General features: G+C 37.9%; 1 protein-coding gene across 3 annotated transcripts in view; it reads left to right on the plus strand.

Annotated features, from left to right (window-relative positions):
* The window catches only part of VCAN (versican), a 115,413-nt gene that overhangs the window by 86,311 nt on the left and 8,907 nt on the right, over positions 1-20,195 (plus strand). For all 3 annotated transcript variants that reach the window (XM_064596338.1, XM_064596339.1, XM_064596340.1), the window contains 2 exons: positions 1,145-1,303; positions 2,562-2,644. In XM_064596338.1, coding sequence (XP_064452408.1) covers positions 1,145-1,303; positions 2,562-2,644 — 242 coding nt within the window. The remainder of the gene's footprint in view (positions 1-1,144; positions 1,304-2,561; positions 2,645-20,195) is intronic.

The following is a 20,195-nucleotide window of genomic DNA, read 5'->3' on the forward strand; positions in this document are numbered from 1 at the left end:
CTATGGAGCCAGACTGCTTTCCTGTGAAAATATTTAAAAACTGGCAATCTAGAATCTAGAAGGTACAGCTGAAGCTTCCTGCCAATGTAGAATTTAGATATATTTGAACAATGTTCTTATCCAAACAGGATACTGGTTATAGCGTGCTTGTTACAAAAGAGAAAATATACATATACATGTATACACACACATATATGTGTGTATACATGGCTTGGTGGAATGTGGGCCATGAAGTTAAAGAACTTAGGTTATTTCATTCTTAAGAAACTTAAAATCCTGGGGGTGCCTGGGTGGCTCAGTCGGTTGGGCATCTGCCTTCGGCTCTGGTCATGGTCCTGGGGTGCTTGGATCGAGCCCCATGTCGGGCTCCCTGCTCAGCAGGGAGCCTGCTTCTCCCTCTCCTCCCCACTCGTGCTCTCTCTCGCTATCTCTGTCTCTGCCTCTCTCTCTCTCAAATAAATAAAGAAATCTTAAAAAAAGGAACAACTTAAAATCCTGATGCATTGGCACGGGGAGTTACCTATATTTCCTCTCCTTTGGGGAAAGAAGGCCCACAGTTCTAGCTATATCCCAGAAGCTGCCTACGGATGACGACTTTTTTTTTTTTTTCCTCTCTTTGTAAATCTTACTTGACAGGAGCCTGTGGCCACCCAACTATCTCTCTGGGAAGTGGTAAAGGAACTACTTACAGAGCCTTTGAAGTCCTTATTCAAATAGAGCAGTCATAATCCTATTAGCCGGAATTCTTATCTTATCACTTGAATAATTCTCTTCAGAGAAGTTGTGTTGGTAAGGACTTAGCCCCAGTTGCTTCACAAGTGAGTCAGTCGGTAGACATTGCAGCCTAAGAAGTTTTGTCTGGCCCCTCTGCCAGTTTTCTTTCCTGCTGACACTGGCTCTAATCAAGGAAACTGAAGTTAGATACTGCCTCTTCAGTCCAGAGATGTACAGCCACCCACTTGGCAGGAGTCAGCGGGCTATCTTTATAATACTTTCTTTGTCATCGTGACCAAATTTATTAATAATATAACTTCAGGGACATTGCACTGATATTGGCTTAGGTCTTCTTACTAACACTCAGATCCATGAGGCTAAATTGAATGACGTCGGTGAGATTACTAAGCCTCTGCCTTGTTTCTTCCAGACACAGAGACGTGTGACTACGGTTGGCACAAATTCCAAGGGCAGTGCTACAAATACTTTGCCCATCGGCGCACATGGGACGCAGCTGAACGGGAATGCCGTCTGCAGGGCGCGCATCTCACAAGCATCCTGTCTCATGAAGAACAGATGTTTGTGAATCGTATGTACCAAATATACGCAGGTTTCCTGAAGCTTCGCTCAGTGTCCCCATCTTCTTAGTTTTCTCTGTATCTAACTGAACAGATGTAGCTTTCTCTGTTGCAGTTCAACTTACTAAATCCCTCGTCTGAACTACTTAAAGTCATCTCTTCTACCTGAGTCCCCTACTTTGAGAAACACTCAGCTCTAACAGAGGAAGGCATTTCCTAGTCTACCAGCAGTAATAGGTGAAATGGCATGCTATAGCTTGGGTCCTGTGACATTGCTGCTTGATTATTTTCTGATGAAAATGGCCAATCATTCTTCTCATGGCTGCCTTTGTAGTTCTATTTTGAAGATGGGCATATGTTGTCTCGAGTTAAAGAGAAAATTGCTTTTAGCTATTTTTATCCCACTAATTAAAATTGAATTGTCAATTATACCTTAATCCTACCCTCTGCACAAAATTGGTTCTCATCCAAGCTGCTAATGGTTTTAGGCCATAGAAAGTGGGTTTCATATTAAGAACGTGAACAAATAGAGACTGTAAAGCTAATGAAACTTACTACCAGAGCTGTTGAATAACTCCTTAAACTATAGCAAAGAGGAGGGCAGCTAGCTTTTATGTAGTGAATATGTAGAAGTTTTTTGATATGAAGCATTGTTTGATGCTCTATTAAATATGTTCTCATAATGCCTGCTATCTTTTAGAAGTTTGATTGTTAGTTTACAATCTGTATGGAGGTTCAGTTAACTTTTTTGCATGGTATTCTTGCCAGTGACTCATCTCATGATGAAAGTAATTATTTTTGAAGATCTACAATTTTGTAGAACTGTCTGGTCTAGGTAGTCACTGTTTAAAATGCTTTAAGAAGAAACACGTGGCTTCCAAAGTGAGGCTAGCATGGGAATGATCTGTCACATTTTATTGGGTCACTGAATTTTTGCCAATGGCATAGCTTAATAAAAAAAATGGAAAGTTTTTATCATGAGTAAGGATGGAAAAATATTTAATTATAGTAAACTGCTAGGGAAATTATTTTCTTATGTCTGATATTTTAATGTTTCTCAATGTTTGTGAATTAGCTTTTTAGTTTAGAGCACATTGGGTAGAAGAACAAAAGATAGTTAGACTATGAGAGGTTTTTATGAGCAACTAAACAAAAATCTAGCCGGGAAAGAGGATGTATGATTCACTCTGAAAATAATTTTCTTTGATACATTTCATCCATATATGGGAAAGGTAGTAAAAATATCTGCGTTGTTTCCCTTTTTCTTAGGTGTGGGCCATGATTATCAGTGGATAGGACTCAATGACAAAATGTTTGAACATGACTTCCGTTGGACCGATGGCAGCACACTGGTAAGTTGCTCATGAAAAGTGATACCAATTCTGGGAACTCGGTAGCGTGTGCTGATTGCATGTTACAGAGGGCATATTTGATCAGAGACCAGTTAAGTGACTTGCTCAGGGTCACTCAGTAAGATAAATGAGTGTTAGAATGGAGTCCATGCTGACTGTTTCCAGTCACTGTGGCTCTCTTGGAAAGAAGAGTGTATCAGAATCCATTGAACTGGAAAACCACACCTCAGGTTTGTCTTTCAGACGGTTATCTTTGCTTTTTATGGCTTCAAAAAAAGGGGAAGAACAGAGGTAAGAGAAAAGGCCTTAAAACAAACAAACAAACAAACAAAAAACCTACCTTGCCCTCTTATATAATTGCACTGGAAATCTCTGTGGCACGGCTCGTTTTCATCCAAACCAAGGTGCTCATTTTTTTCATCTTAAAAAAGATTGCTGAATTAGGATCTTGTGGATTTTCTTCCATTCACACTCTGCTGGCTAATTATATAGTTTTTAGCTTTTTATGCTTCTTAAAGGAAGGAGTGAAATGGTAATACTGGCCCCAAACTTGAGTTAGCTGAAATAAGATCCTTAGGACAGCTGAACCTGTTTTGAGTCACTACTCTGAATACATATGAGTCTAACTTTTTAGAAATAGTTCAAGTGTGGTTAGCTATATACTAGTGGTTCTAGGCACTGGCTGTTCATTAGAATCACCTGGGGAACATAATTTAACAACTGGTGCCTAGGCATCAACTCAGATTCATTAAAGCAAAACCCCTGGCGGCTGGCTCTATTTTCCATGTGTTCTCCAGGTGATTCCAAAATTCAGACAAGTTGGGCTCCACGGGGCTGGACAATAAGTGTAAATTCAATTCTAAATTAGATAAATAACAGGAAAAATTGAAAGTAATGTTTAGCTCTTTTTGTGAATTTATTTAGGTGCCTAAATTTCACTCGCTACTTGCCACTCATCTGGATTTAATGAGTTTGGCAAAATGTAAAGTTCATCCTTAGAATGGATGCCAAAGGAATCTCCACTTTTCGAAGTTCTACTCCGTGTGCTCAAGAAAGCTTTTCTGTGTTCTTATGGACGTACCGCTCAGTTCATCTTTGTGTCAGTTGCTATACTCGGCACCTTGCATTTGTTTATTCCCCACAATAACCTTTAAGAGAGGTATGAGGTATTTTACAGGTAAAGAAAGGGAAGGTCGGTTAGGTTGAGATTTTTGCCCAGAGCCCCAGTGCCAGTGCCGTTAAGTGGTGAAGCCAGTCTCCAAAGCCGCGCTTTATTCTGGCCGGCACCTCCTAGACTTGAAAAGATATCCCTTATTACATATTTTGCCTTGAGCAACCCTAAAATAAAGTCTGGCCTGCCCTCTCTCTGTCATCACTCCTTATGTTTAATCAGCACTCTTTGTCATTCAGGTCCATAAGTAGGTCCTTTGGCGAGATGCAGAGAAGATAAGGAAGTTAGATTGTCCATAAAATACATTCCCAGTAAGATATATGAACCACACCCTCTGGATCAATACTCATTGTTTTCTTTCTTTCTTTTTTTTTTTTTTAAAGATTTTATTTATTTATTTGACAGATTCGTGGCGAGAGAGGGAACACAAGCAGGGGGAGCGGGGGAGGGAGAAGCAGGCTTCCCGCTGAGCAGGGAGCCCGATGTGGGGCTTGATCCCAGGACCCTGGGATCATGACCTGAGCCAAAGGCAGACGCTTAATGGCTGAGCCACCCAGGCGCCCCAATACTCATTGTTTTCTAATTGTCCTGACTAGATGGTGTATCTGCAGTTGTTTCATCTGTATATTTTTATTTTGCTAAAATGAATAATAATTTCAGGGGCACTAATTTTGGTCAGAGTAATAGTGGCTGGTAGGCCATGAGTTCTTTTGTTAATTTTAACTGAGGATGAACTATTTTGATTTTATTAATTTAATTTATATGTGAACAAAAAACGAAAGGATTTTTTCCTTTAGTTCTGAGTATGTTAAAGATAGTTAAAACTGTTCTTATAATTTTGTTGATGTGTTTTATATAGTTTAGGCATTTATCAAGTTTTCTTTTGTTGAAGGAATATTTCGTTCCTATGGGATAAATTGGGTCTGAAGACCCTCTGTTAATCTTCCTCCCACACACTTTCCCTTATACATAGCCCACTGAAAAGTGCAGGTCCTGTGAGGTCCCAACGGGACCTGTATTACAGAAGCTAGAAAGCCAAGGAGTCAGGTGGGGTTCTGGTTGGTACTTACTTGTGCCTTGCAGACCTTGACCACAGCGTATCTCAGAGCATCCCTGTGTGTTCTTGCCCTGAGCCTGGAATAGCTGCATTTGGCCAGGTGTAGTGTAGGTAAAGTCTGCCATTTGCTACACACTGACCTGATTAGGCCAAGTCTCCAACTTCCAATCTGTCATTGATTATATAGAATTGATTTGTTTTCATTCATAGCATTTTTATGTGTTTCTAGATGTTTATTCTGGTCATTAGCAGTTCAGCTTTTCAGAGAAGTGTTTCTCTTGCTTTTTCTTTCTTACGGTGTTTGGGACAAGGCCCTGTACTACCTATGAGCTTGGTTAATGACACTGAATATCGGCTTCTAGCTGGCAGCTGTGTGAGGTCTCTAAAACATCTTAGGGAAATTTTCTTTTCTGCCAGGTGCCATTCAGGGGAGCTTCACTCATCAGATGTCATTATTCCACTTAGCCAAAGCAAGCCAACTCAACTATTTTTTTTGGTCTGTGTCCATTAATTTTTAATGGACAGTGAAAAATACTGTAAAAAAAAAAATAACTTCATTGTCATTTCCGTGGTCTAGATTGGTCCTCAACTTAGTAAATAAGAGAGCATTGCACTTTGCAAAAAACAGATCTTGATCTTCCCAGGAAATTTTCAGAGGAAGGTAACATCCCTCATGTAGATAACTGTACAATGTAAACAAGAACCTTACCCTAAATTATTTTACATTTTTACATTAAAACCTAAAGGTTATGAAGAGAGCATCAAGTGAGGGCCTCAGTTTGAAGAAGGCAGAGGATGAATTACATAAACAAGTAAAGTGTATTAAAGAAATGATACAAGTAAAAAAATAAAGAAAGAAAGAAAAGAAAAGAAAAAAAAATGACAAGCAAATCCAGAAAGCACTCTGACAGACCCTTGGTTTCTTCTTAATTCCCTCTTTGTTGTAAAATAAAAGTGTGCTAAGGAGTGTCCCTAACTTTGAACATTTTTGGAACAGAAAAGACCATCTGCCCAACAGCCTGTCTCCCTCCCATTTGACTGATCTCTGGCCCACTCTGCTTTTGTAACCACCCTCGCCTCTATCCCTCCCTTTCTGAGACAGCCTAGGTGTCTCTTAAACTCTTTGGAGTTCTTTCTGCAGCCACCATCCCCTTAACAGGTTCCATATGTTTGCAGGCTTTGAATAAAATAAGTCTTCTTTGTTTCGCTGTTTACTCCAAGTGTCTTGACTTTGAAAAAAAATTCCGTAATAGTAAACTCTACATCTTCAGGGGAAAGCAGTATCTGCTTACACTTGGAAATGGTGTTACCTTGACTGTGTGCAATTTTAAGGACTTTGTTTATGTTTTAGAGTGATTTCTCCCCTCTCCCCTTTGCCCCCATTTTTTGTTTGAAAGATTTATCAGAGCTTATTCTTCTTGGGAGGTAGAGCAGTATTAAAACCAAAAGAACCTTTGATATTTACCATATATTACCTTTTGTTATTCAGTCTTACAATTCAGTAAAAACAAACTAGTTTATATTGGGTTTTTCAGTCTCAGTAATTTCTTTTCTTGAAATAATTAAACTGTGCTTCCAATAAACTTGCAGTATATCATATTTACGTGATTATGCTTTATAGCTAGACTAAGTCAATTTATATGCTTATACTAAATTAATAATGTTATTTGGCCAAGTTATCTAAATTGCCCTTGTTCTTCAAATTCTGACTGACCCATTCCACATTATTGGCCCCTATAATATGGCGTAGATAACATGCCAAACTCTTGCTTTTGTTGTATCTTCGAAATCTTTTTTTATTATTATTTGGGGTGTTTACCCAATAAGTTTCACAAAAGTGTACGCACGCAGAGATCGGGTCTAGCCTTACCCTTGTGATTTCCATTAAGGTTATTTTCTCCTAACACATTTCAGTTTTTATTTTGTCACTTGGTTTTCAAATAACTAGTCACATTTCAATGTGTCCCTTGGTTTTCTACTAATGAGTTATTCTTTAACTTGACTATTGATCTCTTAACAGTGAAATGCCCCAAGTGCTTTATTAGAAACTCTGACAAATAACTTCAATAATGAATTACTTGTCACCCAAGTAATGTCTTCAAAGACACTAAGTTAAACCATCCAAGTTAAATACACATTAAAGCTGGCAAACTTAAACAAACATTTCTTATCTAGCTTCTATACTTTTAGCTGACTTTTAAGTTCTTTCTTTAACCTAATTGTTAAATGAATGACTAGTCTGAAGTGTTTCCCCCAGATCTGTTTTCCAGTGCCTATGACCTGCCTCTCCCCCTGCTATGAACTCTTGTTGCTCTCTTTTTGAAATTCTGCAATACCTTCCTCTTGCAATACCTTCCTCTAGCCTTCAGTAGAAAATTCTAATTATTAGTGTGCCATACCAACCCAACAATTCCACCTGCCCTCCTAAGCTGTATCAGTCTTGTCTCAAAATACTCACAGTTCCTGGAATAAGCCATGACAATCTAACTCCTGAAGGTCTTTGCATAGTCTTGCCCTAGTGCTTAGAATGTCCTCATCTCTTGTCCTGATTTTATTGAATTAATGTTCAAATGCCTTGCATAGCCAAGAGTCTCCTTCTTCCAGGAAGCCTTCCCATTTGGGTGTGACTAAGAGCTCCTCCACTGTGTTCCAGAGCCCCTTGTGTCCTTTTCCCATCTTACCACTGATTTCCTGCCTTGTGGGGCTGATTTCCTGCCACTGAGCTTTCTGAGGCAGGGATTAACTTTCATCTCTATTTTTTCAGCACCTAGCAGAATTGTTGACAAAAATAGATACTTAATAAATGATTTTTTTGAATGATAATTAATATTTATACATTGCTCAACCAACTTACTGTGTTAGCTTTTCAATCATGAAATGACCAACTAGGTCTTTTGGCAGAATCTTTTTGTGACAATTCTTGTTCATCTAAGTTAAATATTTTATTTAATGTTGTACCAGTATGAAAAACTTAAAACATAATAGGTGAGATTTCAAAAATGGTGGAAAAAAAAAAGTTCCCCCCAAACAGATATACATAGCTGAGCATAATGCATCTTACAAAAGTTATTAACCCAAAGGAAAACAGATGTGCCTACTGGAAGTGACAACAGTCTTGTCCATGGTTGTCCCAAGAATACATTTACAATAAGCTCTGGGAAGAAAAAATGGAAAGCAAACTTCTCAGCCTCTGCCACCCATGCAGGTTTGAGTTATATCAGGACAGATTTTCCATGAAGCTTTAGGAAACCAACAATTACTCAAAACTTGGAAGAGGATTTTTTTTTTTTCAAGATAGGCACGTATTCTGTCATTGCACTTTCTGAAGAGAATGACTTAAAAAAAAAACCTTATTATCCAAATCCAAAATGTAGTAAAACAAGCAAAAGAAAATCTTACTCCTGAATGTTATGAGACAATTTTATTTGTTATAGATTGGTTGACCAAGGATGAATTGGTCCCCTAAGGCTGGACAGAGCTTCATTTATTCACCTTCTATCTGAGTCTGTTCTTTCAAGCACAGAGGGAACCAGACATGAGGGAACGCTATGGAGTCATTTATCTTGCCTTGTCAATATGCTTCCTAGCAAAATCATTTCCACAACTTTCTTTTCAACTATAGACTATGGTGTGTCCATGGATAGCACAGTTAGGGACTGGAAACTGTTAGGTGCCTTTGTGACACTACTTTTTATAACAGAGCTCCCCAGCCAATGGTTTAAAATCAACCTGTGGACCTCAGAGATGAAAACTGTTACCGCCTTGCTCCCTCCTCTCTCTGACCCTTAGGAATAAATTCTCACAGGGGGAGAATTTGGTCCCTTCTCTCTTCTCTTTAGTGAGTTTCTGTAGCACCATCAAAGCTTACCCCTCACCACTGGGGATTGGATGCTTCAGCGGATCAGAAGCAGTCACTTCAAAGGAAAATGTCACCTTAGGTAGTGTTGGCCAGAGGTTGAGGATTGAACGGAACTGACAATGCAGTTCCCTTTTAAAAATGTTGAGGAACCTTTGGAGAGTTTGATTTGTTTGGCGCAAAAACAAACAAACAAAAAAACCAAACAAAGACCCTGACTTTACTCTCAGGCATTTTTTAAAAAACATTTTCTTACGTCCCTTTCACATTTTCCTTCTGCCATCTCTATTCTGTCGGCACTCCGCCTCGCCCTGAGAGGCTGCTTGCTGGCTTGTCAGCTTCCCGGGAAGTAGTCATGGCCTCCTTCACGGTCCAGCGTACTGCTGGAGGAAACAGAAAGACTTCCTCTCCTCTGCACTTGTCTGACTCTAACCAGCAAGTTCTCAAACAAGTTACTAATTCACAGAACCATAAATATCTTATTTTCTAGCTCTAACCAACTCATCTTACCCCTTGGTAGTTATGAAAGGGATTATAAAAGGCTAACTGGTAGCCTTTTGCACTTAAAAAATCCCACTTGAAAAATATTTCTGGGAGATAAGTGAATTTTGCCTTTTTGTTTGTTTGTTTTTTCATTTGGATAAGCATGGTTCAGCACTGGCAAAAGCTAGCATACCTGGAATTCAGGACAGCAGTTTACCCTCCTGGTTAGAGTCGATTCGTGAGAAGAGCCAGATTTGTGGATTGACTTTAAATACGGAGGCCCCTTTACTTTTTTTCATAAATAAACATGTCAGTCTGTCACACAAAGTATTGTGAGAAAACCCAGCTTTGATAAAAGGTAGAAACCATAAAGAAATAGCCCTTAACTCAGGAAGAGACACTTAAAAGGGGCAGAGAAAAGGAGTAACAAGTCGCAGGCCATAAACCATTATTTTTTTATGCGGGATGTATCATTATTCCCCTTTTATAAACACAAAAGGTTCCTATCCTCCTCCCTCTCCCAGATGTCTTGGACATTGAAAAGAGAATCAAGAGTATGAACTAATTCCCGGTGTTTTCCAAGCTTGTTTGTAGCTTTCTGCTCGTTTGAAAGGATTGCCCATGATTTGGCAGAAAACAATGAAAAACAAAACCCCCAAACCAAAAACTTAAGTTTTACTTTTTCTACCTGAAAATGTTAGAAGACTTTCGAAAAATATTTGCAGATGGATGTGTGTCAGCTGTGGTGTGGTTTGAGCTCCAAGTCAAATGCCACTTCTCTGTGAACAAGTCACACTGCATATCAACATTAATTATGTTAAACCTCACAGGCTTCATTATATTAACCTAAAAGCCAAGGAAAACATATGCTGTTTCCTCATCCTTTAACACATTACTCATGAGTGGAAGAATTCTCAGTTTCAGTTCTGCAAAAGACCACTGAGCTCTTCATAAAAATTTTTACTTATGCTGCAGTTCAACTTGATTGGAAACCAAGAACTGGTTCTTGTGATTCTGTGTGTGAAATATAACAAGTCATAGAGTGGTTCCGGAACACAAAACCCTCATCTCTGCCTTGCCTTTCCTTGAGTGAGATAGCTAGTGATACGTCAGATAGCTGGAAGAACACTTACCTATCACTGGAAAACCATTGCATCATTGAAAAGATTATCCTTAAAAAAATTATCAATGCAGTAGTTCCTCTCACAGATGCTTTTGAAGCAGTGCTCTGTGAAACTCTAAAATCCCGTACAGATATTTAAATTTAATTGCTAATTGCTTTAGCGCAATTCATGGAAAAGGCAAACAAAAATGTGGAATGGGTTTTGGCAGTTTCCCACTGCATGTGGATTGTTAGCACTTCCTGACTGAAGACCTGTGCAAACAAGCAGGGGCTGAAGGAACCCACCGGCACCATTTGAGGTGGGGGTTAAATGCAAAGGGCTCCGTGGGGCTCTGTCTGCCCCCCTCCCGCCCCCCCCCCCAACAAGTGCTCTCACAGTGGGAGGAACTCACATCCTTTGGAAAATGCTGTTGATAATTACAGCTTTGTAGGGCAGTGAGCTCACGCTATTACGCGAGATTAGTGCTGGACTCAAGAGCTGCCAGATTGTCTCTCCCGCACAGAGATTTGCCAGCCAGGAAAATAATGGGCATATTGCCACTTTAACAACTATCAGGAGACCCCAAGTTAGTTTTTCTTCCCTTCAGCATATTCAAGTTTGTAGGATCCAATTCCAGCCTGCCAGCCCAGGACAATGACACTAAAACAAATGTCTCTTTCTCTGTTAAAACAAAGCTACTCTTTTCCTTTTGGTGTTCCACTGAAAGACAACAGCAAAACCATAACCTCCTTTAAAACATAAATAAAGCGGGACCCAGGCCAGAGGAACCTTAAGCAAGTACAAGGATCAAAAGAGGTATATCTCTCCTGGAAGGCAGGTCATTTGCCCCTAGGAGTTAAGTGAAACAAAGTGAAATATGCCCCCCACAGACTGGAGACAAATGCCTATTGTGTACCACAGCCATCTAGGGGGGACAAAGGCATTTTAAAGTGACCAAATGTTTTGATTTCTGTAATAAGTAGTCCTCCTAACTTCCTTGCAGATAACCGTTTGACCTCTGTTCTGAAAGGCTGGGGGTAACCCAGAGTGCTTATTCTGAGTTCTTTATTTCGTGAAAAGGTGGTTTCTTATCAGCATATGGTTCAAATGGGGAAGCAGTCCTTTTGGGAAAGCGTTTTCTATTTGTGGAGTTTGCTTTTATACCTGGTGGTTATCTGTTTCCCCTTGGCATCGCCTGCATTTGGGTGTTACTTGTAGCCGTGAGAGCACAGCCGTGGCACCCTCAGTCCCAGGTGACAGGGCTTTGCACACAGAGAAATCGGCTCTTAGTCCGAGTGCCACTTTTTATGATTAGTCTGGATAAGTTTTTGCCTAAAAACAAACAACATGTGAATCTCACTGCAGACATTAATTTGCATGCATAGGTGGGTGTTTATGATCTGGCCTGTTGTAAGATATATTTGTCTTTGTTCCTGATGCAGTTTCACCATTGATGTAAACATAAATGATCTGATAATTTTAAAAGGCGGGGTGCCTGGGTGGCTTAGTCGTTAAGCATCTGCCTTCGGCTCAGGTCATGATCCCAGGGTCCTAGGATCAAGCCCCACATCGAGCCGTGCATCTCTCTGTCAAATAAATAAATAAAATCTTAAAAAAAAAAAAAGGCAAAATGGAGAAAAATAAACTATCGTAGATGAACTTTCCAGTCAGATAGGAAATTCAGATTATAGCTGCCATGACCTGTGACAAAAAAGAATGCAATCACATTGGTAAACCCTGTTTAGCCGAGGTCCATCTTCTAGCAAAGTATTCTCTTCATGCTTTCCCTCCCAAAACTGAGAGGACATGTCACAGATAATCCTGTAATCTTGCCACATGAAGTAAATAATCATGACTTTGGTGGGTATTGTAAATTCCGTTAAGTAACTTAGTTCGTAATTCATAATATAATAATGGATGGAGATCACCACCTAGTGGCCATATTGTATTTTGTGTTTCAAAACTTCGCTTACCCAGAACTCCTCTTAGATCTAGTAAGAATAGTATTCCCCGTGAATTAAGTGCCTGTAATTTTGAGTTTAAAAATTCTAGTATGGTTTGCATTATATTGTGAACCTGAAAGTTAAATGTGAAATTAGATGATTTTTCAAATGCAGTGTGAAGCTAACACACGGGAGTCACATGCTTAGTAAAGTCCTAACAACTGAGGCAAATATTAGATCCAGTCTTTTCCATATCTTTACTTTATACACAGTAATAGAACACAGTGGAAAGTTTTTCTTGGCCAGTTTCATTGGTATGTGAACCTAGAGAACTTTTTTGGTTTTCATATGAAACTTTTTACAGTGAATTAAATTAGCAGTGTTTGGGGGGAAGGAGAGGAGGTAGAAAGCAGTGACTAGACTCTTCATGGAAAAAGATTCTGAATTATAGCTGGAAGACTTAGTGTTTTCCCAACAAGTACAATAATATATTATGTCATAGGACAGCTTCACTGGACAAATGTCAAGAATGGTTTCTATCAATGGAATGTGTATGATTTATTGTTTAAGTGTACTTGGCAAAATCCATAATAGTTCTAAAACATAGAGGCTTTAAGTGGCCATTTAAGATCATCTAACTTATAGTGAATTTTAAAGAATAAAAAGTGACTCCATCTAAGCTAAAAAATTATAGCTAAATATGTGGATAGGTGGATGATAAATAAATAGATGATAGATGATAGATAGATAGATAGATAGATAGATAGATAGATAGATAGATAGATAGATAGACAGACAGAGTAGGCCCTTGGCAGCTGTAGATTCAAGATTTGCAGTTTCAGTTATAATGAGAGACCCTAAAGATCCACAATCTGAAATAATTTGTACTTCTTTCTCAGGCACAAATTCGAACCGTACTCAGTGGTTGACTAGTGTGTAAGAATTGTTCATTTAGCTATCAAGTCTGTCTAATGGACAGATTGATTTTAGCATCTCAAGAGGTCTATTGCTGTTTATTCCTCTAACTCTTTAACCATTTTGGATCTGTGTTGTATTTATGGTGAGAACCTATCTGCCACACAGGTCTGTGGAAATAGGGACATTTCTAAACATCTTAGATAATTCTTCCCTAGTGCCAAGAAGTACTGTATTTGTGTGTGTGTGTGTATGTGTGTGTGTGTCTGTCTGTCTGTGTTTCTATGTATGTGAGTGATAGTGATAAATCTCACCTTTGTGTGTCACAAAAAGATGAACTTCAGTTTGATCTAGTGTCTGTGAAAATTCTGTTTTCTTTTCAGTAGAGAGGAAGAGAAATCAAGAGATTCTAAAGAGTATCTGACTTTTTAGAACTAGTTAGTGCCAGTGATTATTCTTTGTAATTATTTGACCAAGTTAAGAAATCATAAAAACTCAATGAAAAGAATTTGAAATGGGTCAAATATTATGGAGAAGAGTTAATTATCAATGAAGTTTTGATAGGACCAATTGCTTTGAAAACTTCTTTGTTTTAAGATGCTGATAAAAGGGATTTAAAAACAAGAGTTTAGGGTTTTGGGGATTCTTTCTCCACTAGAGGTTGAAACATGACCTTGTACCTTCTAAGTTTTGATTTCTGAATTGACGTTCTCTTGGAAAGACGTTTTTAAAAAAAACTTGATACAGAAAAACATACTATTTGGAATGTTGCATGGAGGGATAAGACTAAGTCATTCTGTGTTTCAAGAACCTTCCTTGCTCCAGTCTTTCCTTTTCACTACCTAGCTGTTCACATTTTTCCTCATAAATGGATTTGCTTATATATGTATCAAGTAAAGGACCAGCTGGGTTGTGACTGTCACAGCAGTAACTGATTAATGCTGGATATCTTGTTTCTTTTCTTTAACTGAGAGCCATGCTCAAAGCTGAACCCAAGAAACTCCTTTTTTAAAGCAAAGCAAGGCACCTGGTTTATTTCTAAATCTTCTGTATTTCTGAAATAATTTTTTTTAACCTCAGAAAAAAAGGCAGTTATCTATCTCTGCATAAGGAAAAGGTCAATTAGCCACATTACATTTTTATCATCAATTTATTTTGTTCATGCTGTGATACCAGTTATCTGCTGAGATTTTAGGGCCATTGATCATGGCCATGTGGTGTGTATTTTAAAGATAAAAAGATCGTCCGGTATCTCTGAATGATAGTTGGGACTCCTAGACGCTATATAACCAGAGATTGAGCTTGAAAGGATGTCAACCCTGCCTAACTTTAGTAGATTGCTAATAACTTTCAAAAGAAGAGACCCCCACTTCTACCCGCAAACACACACACACATACTTTACCCTCCTTAGTATGTTTATGGAATCAAGTTGGACACTTGCAAAGAGCTGGGAGGAGAGAATAGCTCTTCAGCCATGCTGCTTGAGAAAAATGAGTCAGGTCCCTTGTAGGTGTGTGGAATTGAGGTCACTCACTGAGAGTGAAGAACTTTGGCAGGCAGGGAAGTCTTGTGTGCCCCAGAGAACCTGCAGGTTAATTCTTCACTTCTATGTCAATGTGAGACAGCAACAAATTTTTGACAATAACATACAGATTATTTGGAACAAAGTAAGCTAAGCATATATAAAGTTTGATTGATTTTGATGAATAACTTCAGTCTTTTCTGAGTTTTTCCTTTTGATATTAGGAGTGGTTCAAAATGAGTTCTCTGGTTTGTGGAGACAGTTTTCATGTGAAAGAACCATGCTTCGCTGTTGTATTTTGGCCAGGGTTTTTTGAATCATTTTATGCTTTTGGCAGTTGACTTGTTTGAACCCATTTGGGGGGAAAAAGAAAGAGAAAACAAAAACCGAAAGTTACTAAATCCAATTTAATTGAAATGGTTGTCTTTTTTGGCACTTTTGTTTTCCACAGATACAGAGAATAGTCATTTAACTGAAACTCTAAGAGTAACTTTGTCATATAATGTACAACATTAAGCAATTTCATACTGATATAAAATAATTATCTCTTAATAAAGTACAAGTTTGTTATAGAACATGTAGAAAATTTTCTATCTTGAGTTGGCTTCTTCTACATCAACTACTTGAGTTTTATGTCATAATTTAGAGTTCTCTTTTCAGACATAGTCTTTGTCTAATTCTGCTTTCTGGGGGAGGCAATGAGAGTTTGGGGTTTGGGTTGGGGTCACATGAGTCTCTGAGACACAGAAAAACGTGCAGAGGTCTAATCAGCATTTGTTTTTGTTGATGGTGTTAAAATGAATTCTCTGCAAACCATGCTGGCTTTTTTGGAATAATTCTTAGTTTGCCCATCCAGCCCTATAAGAGGGTTGATCTAGGGTAGATCACCCAGGATGTTTGCTTAGAATTCCAAATGAAGAGAAAAATATCAAGATGGAAGTGGGGGCATTTTTCTCTGCTCATTCCAAGAACCTACGTTTCTGTATGTATAAGACACTTCCTATATGAGAGAGGCTCTATTACATTCTTATAATGCAGAATTGATTTCCTGAGCAGAGATCTTTTTCTAACATTTAATTTTAGTGAAAAAAAAATACATTATTAAACCTGAAGTCAACGATTTATTTTTTATACCCTTTCCTCTGCAAGTGATATTAAAAATAAAGCTGTAAAGAATTTAGGGGGAAACAAAGAAAGTTATTCAGAAAAGTGAAGTTTCCTTTGCTAAGTTAGTTAAGCAATAACATGGAGCAAAATCAAAGCATCCTAGCCAAAATAAATCTGCACAATGGAGCTATCAGATATGAGGTAATAGTGTGACATGCCTGTGGGTATCAGACATTCCTGTAAAAACCACAGACCCAAAGTTTGGTCCTGCACCATTAACCCACAGTTCTGCCCAGGCAACAACACAGAACACAGGTTTGAAATGACTGTTGCAAGCCAAATGTAATTCCCACCAAAAACAATTAAATCTTTTACCAGGGGTCTGAGTCTGGGCAGCTTAAGCCCTGAGAATCACTTCAGTGGCATGGAATCTGAATCTCATTTCAGTGTGAAAATGAGATGGTCATTGTTCAGATCAGGAGGAAATGTCAGCTGCAAAATCCATGGCAGTCAAGTAACTGGTAACTTGAAGTGGTATTTGTTGAGGTTAGATTAGAAAAGGGTTAGCTAAGAATTTTATAAGTTCTTTCTGATTGCTGCATAGATCATTTTACAATGTTCATTTTTACCGATTCGAAAAATAATTCATGCTCACTCTAGGGAAGTGGAAAGCATATAAGTGTATAGAATAAAATATTATCTCTGTTTCATATAACTCAGATATAAACTTTGTCACATTTTACTGCATTTCCTTTTGGTCTTTCACAGACATGCACATGGGTGTGCACACGCACCACACACAGCTGTATGTGAGAGTATGTGTAAAATTTGGATCATTGCGTATTTTTAGTATTTTGCTTTTTAATTTTAACTTAACACGTCTTTTAATATTTTCCATCTCCTTATATATTTTTCGCAGACAAGATATTTAATGGTTATATAATATACCACTTGTCTGACCATACCCATGCCATAATTTATTGAATATGTATTCACTCTATAGATTTTTACCCATTTACTGCTAGTATAAATAATATTTTAGATAAACTATTGTTCACATTTCTGATTACTTTTTAGGATAGAATTTTAGAAGTGGAATTATGGGGTCTAAGGCTTGGAACTTTTTGAGGCTCTTGATATGTATTACCAGCTGTTTTCCAGGATGGTGCTGCCTGTCTGGCCTAGCAGTTGGTGGCAGCAAGCAACATCTTCGATTAGTAGATATGGATGAGGAAGAATGCAACACATGCTGTTGTTCATTATTCCTAAATATCAGGACCAGTGTGTGCCAGGCATAATTCCTAGCACTGAAGATACACTAGTAAACAAAAGAACCCTAAATTCGTGTCTTCAATGAGCTTACATTCTACTAAGGAGGAGAAAATACAATACATAAATTATGTGGGACATGAGAAGTTAATAATTGTTATGAAGACAAATAAAGCAAGGAAGAGACATGAGCAGTGTAGGCAGGGACAAGGAGGCAGGGAGCATTACAACATTCTTTTGAGATGTTGTAAAATTGTCCACCTTTGAGGACTTTAACTCGTTTCCTGAAAGAGGTTAGTTAGAAAGTAACCTAGAAATTACTGAGCTCCAGAATCCATAAGTATTTGAAGAACTCTGGAACCTTTGGCCATTAAATAGAATTAAATACAGATCTTTGTTAGTTTCAAGGCATTCCTATTCCTTTGTTAATTTAATTTCATTTAGTTTAAGAATTTTTATTTTGATCCTGCTTTAATTTGTCTGTTAAAGGCCACTTAGTTATATTATATACATCAGCAACAGACTGAATGTGACTTATATCTCTGCTTTCTTGTCCCAGTTCCTTTTATCTATTTAAAAAGAGTAGCAAAAAACAAAACAAAAAAAGGTTTCATGGGTGAAAGGTGAGAGATGATAAGGGAGGTCAGTTAGCAAAGCGAAGGAAAATAGAGAAATAATTAGAAACCCATTTTAGAGCAAATGTCATTCCTGGTTGCAGGGAGACCTGCCAGTCAAAGACGCTTTGGTGAGTATGGTCCTGTGAGCAACCTTCCCAAGACCATCTGGACAGTAACTCAGTGGTACCATTCAGGCTACTAGAATTGGATTTCAGTCCATATAATTTCTGGATTTCCACTAGGAAAAAACAAAAACACCACAGTACCTTCACTAAGCTTACCTTGGTTCTTTGCAATTTTATTACTTTCCAAAGACTCTTTTTTACAGAACAGGAATCTCTTATCTCCTCTCTTAATTTTGGCATGATTGAGGAGGATTTTAAAGCAAAGCTAGGCAAAGAGATTGAAGGAGAAGTAGAAGGTCTCTTAATCTGGAGGCTTTCAAACTTTAGATCTTCTCACAAATTATTTTATCAAAGATCAAGGTTTTTACCATACTTAAAAGTTTTAAAAGCTATTTGTTTTTCTGAGAAGAAAAAAATACAGATATTCTCTCATCTCTTTATTATATGTTTTTAAAAGATGTAAAAGTAACCATGGTGCCTTTTTTGTTTGTTTGTTTGTTTTGTTTTTTTTGGCATGTCCTGAATTGGAAACAATTGCCTTACTCTTACATACAGTTCTTTCTTCTCTGACTTTATCTTTCCCAAATAAAATATCGTAATTCATTGTTTCAAGCCACAGACTTATTTTAAATATAATTCAAGGGAAGACTTATAGATCTGTAGGCCCAGGAAAGATAGGCATATTAGCCATCATCACATAAATCTGAATCTGTCCTTCTACTAAGTGAAGGCAGTTTGTCTCTACCAGTGTTGTCAGTGTTAGATGGGATGTACAACGTGACAGTAGGCAAAGCAGATTGGCAAAGTGATTCTCAAGTTGAGCCAGAAAGACACTGAACAGACTTGTCCCATATCACATTCTAGTTACAAGGATACCCAAGACCAGGAGGTCACTCTCTGATTTATAGTCCAAAGTTTATTATTTTGGAATCGGCAGGGGCTGTGTTTTTCATATAATTATTGGTTATGGGGGCAGCATTTTAAGGTAATAGAAATTGAAAGTAAACCCAAGAATCTTGGGTGCTTAATATCTCAGAGGTCCAAGTTACTCTTAATCCTGCTAGATACTTTTAAGAGATAATGCGTACCAAGAACCTAGAAGAGGGCTTCATCCATTATAGGTGTGAAACAAATGACAGCTGTTACTTTGATAGAAGGCAAAATATATTTCTGGTTATATATCATTGCTCAGACTGGGGAATCAAAAGATACCATCTAGGGATGCCTGGGTGGCTCAGTCGGTTAAGCATCTGCCTTCAGCTCAGGTCATGATCCCAGGGTCCTGGGATTGAGTCCTGCATCGGGCTCCCTGCTCAGCGGGGAGCCTGCTTCTCCCTCTGCCTGCCGCTCCCCCTGCTTGTGCTCTCTCTCTCTCAAATAAATGAATAAAATCTTTTAAAAAAAAGATATCATCTAAAGATATAGATATAAAGATAACCAGTGGAAAAACATCAAATCAGTAAAATTCAATACAGTATCTGAACATACATTACACAAAGAAAAGCAAATATATATTTATAGTAAGATATATATAAATATTTTAAAGATTTATTTATTTGAGAGAGAGCACATACACACACACACACACCCATGTGTGAGTTGGGGTAGGGGCAGAGGGAGAGACTCTCAAGCAGAAACCCCACTGAGCTTGGAGCCCATGAGATCATGACCTGAGCTGAAACCAAGGGTTAGATGCTCAACTGACTGAGCCACCCAGCACCCCATAGTAAGATATTTTTAAAAGCTTATCTTTTATATCAATATGCTTAAATGTGATAAATATTCCTATTAAGAGAGAACAACTTCCAGTTTAGATTGTAAAGCAAAACTTAACTGTATGGTGCACATAGGAATCACATCTACAACAGAATTACTCAGGAAGGTTGAATATGAAATAATGGGTATATGTATATTGGATAACTATAAAAAATAAATATAGCAAAAGTCTCAATTCTTTTAACCAAATAAATGAACTTAGATAAAGACAATCACATTAAATAAGGCAAGAAAAGGTACTTTATAGTACCTATAGATATACTACTTTATAGTACCTATAGATAAAGATGTACAAGGAAGAATAAAAATCCTATTGCCCTATAATCACAACTACATAAAATTATACCTGCACATAAGGCCTGGAAGAAAACATGACCAAGTGACTGGATTATGGATTTTTTTTCTCTATTTCCACTTCCATTAATATTGTTACATTTAATAATAATAACATGATTAAATTTCTTAAGTTGAGCATTGATTATGTATTTAGAAATCTAGTATAACTAGAACAAAATTTCTCAGACAGATCTCACTGCCAAAGGATAAAAAATACGTATTTGTTGAAGAGAGATTTTGAGATACATATATTTTCCACTCAGAGTGTAA

This window comes from Mirounga angustirostris, unplaced genomic scaffold (genome assembly GCF_029215605.1).
Source record: "Mirounga angustirostris isolate CCGP_5_RB_7025 unplaced genomic scaffold, mMirAng1.0.hap1 SCAF_7, whole genome shotgun sequence".
Classification (NCBI taxonomy): Eukaryota; Metazoa; Chordata; class Mammalia; order Carnivora; family Phocidae; genus Mirounga; species Mirounga angustirostris.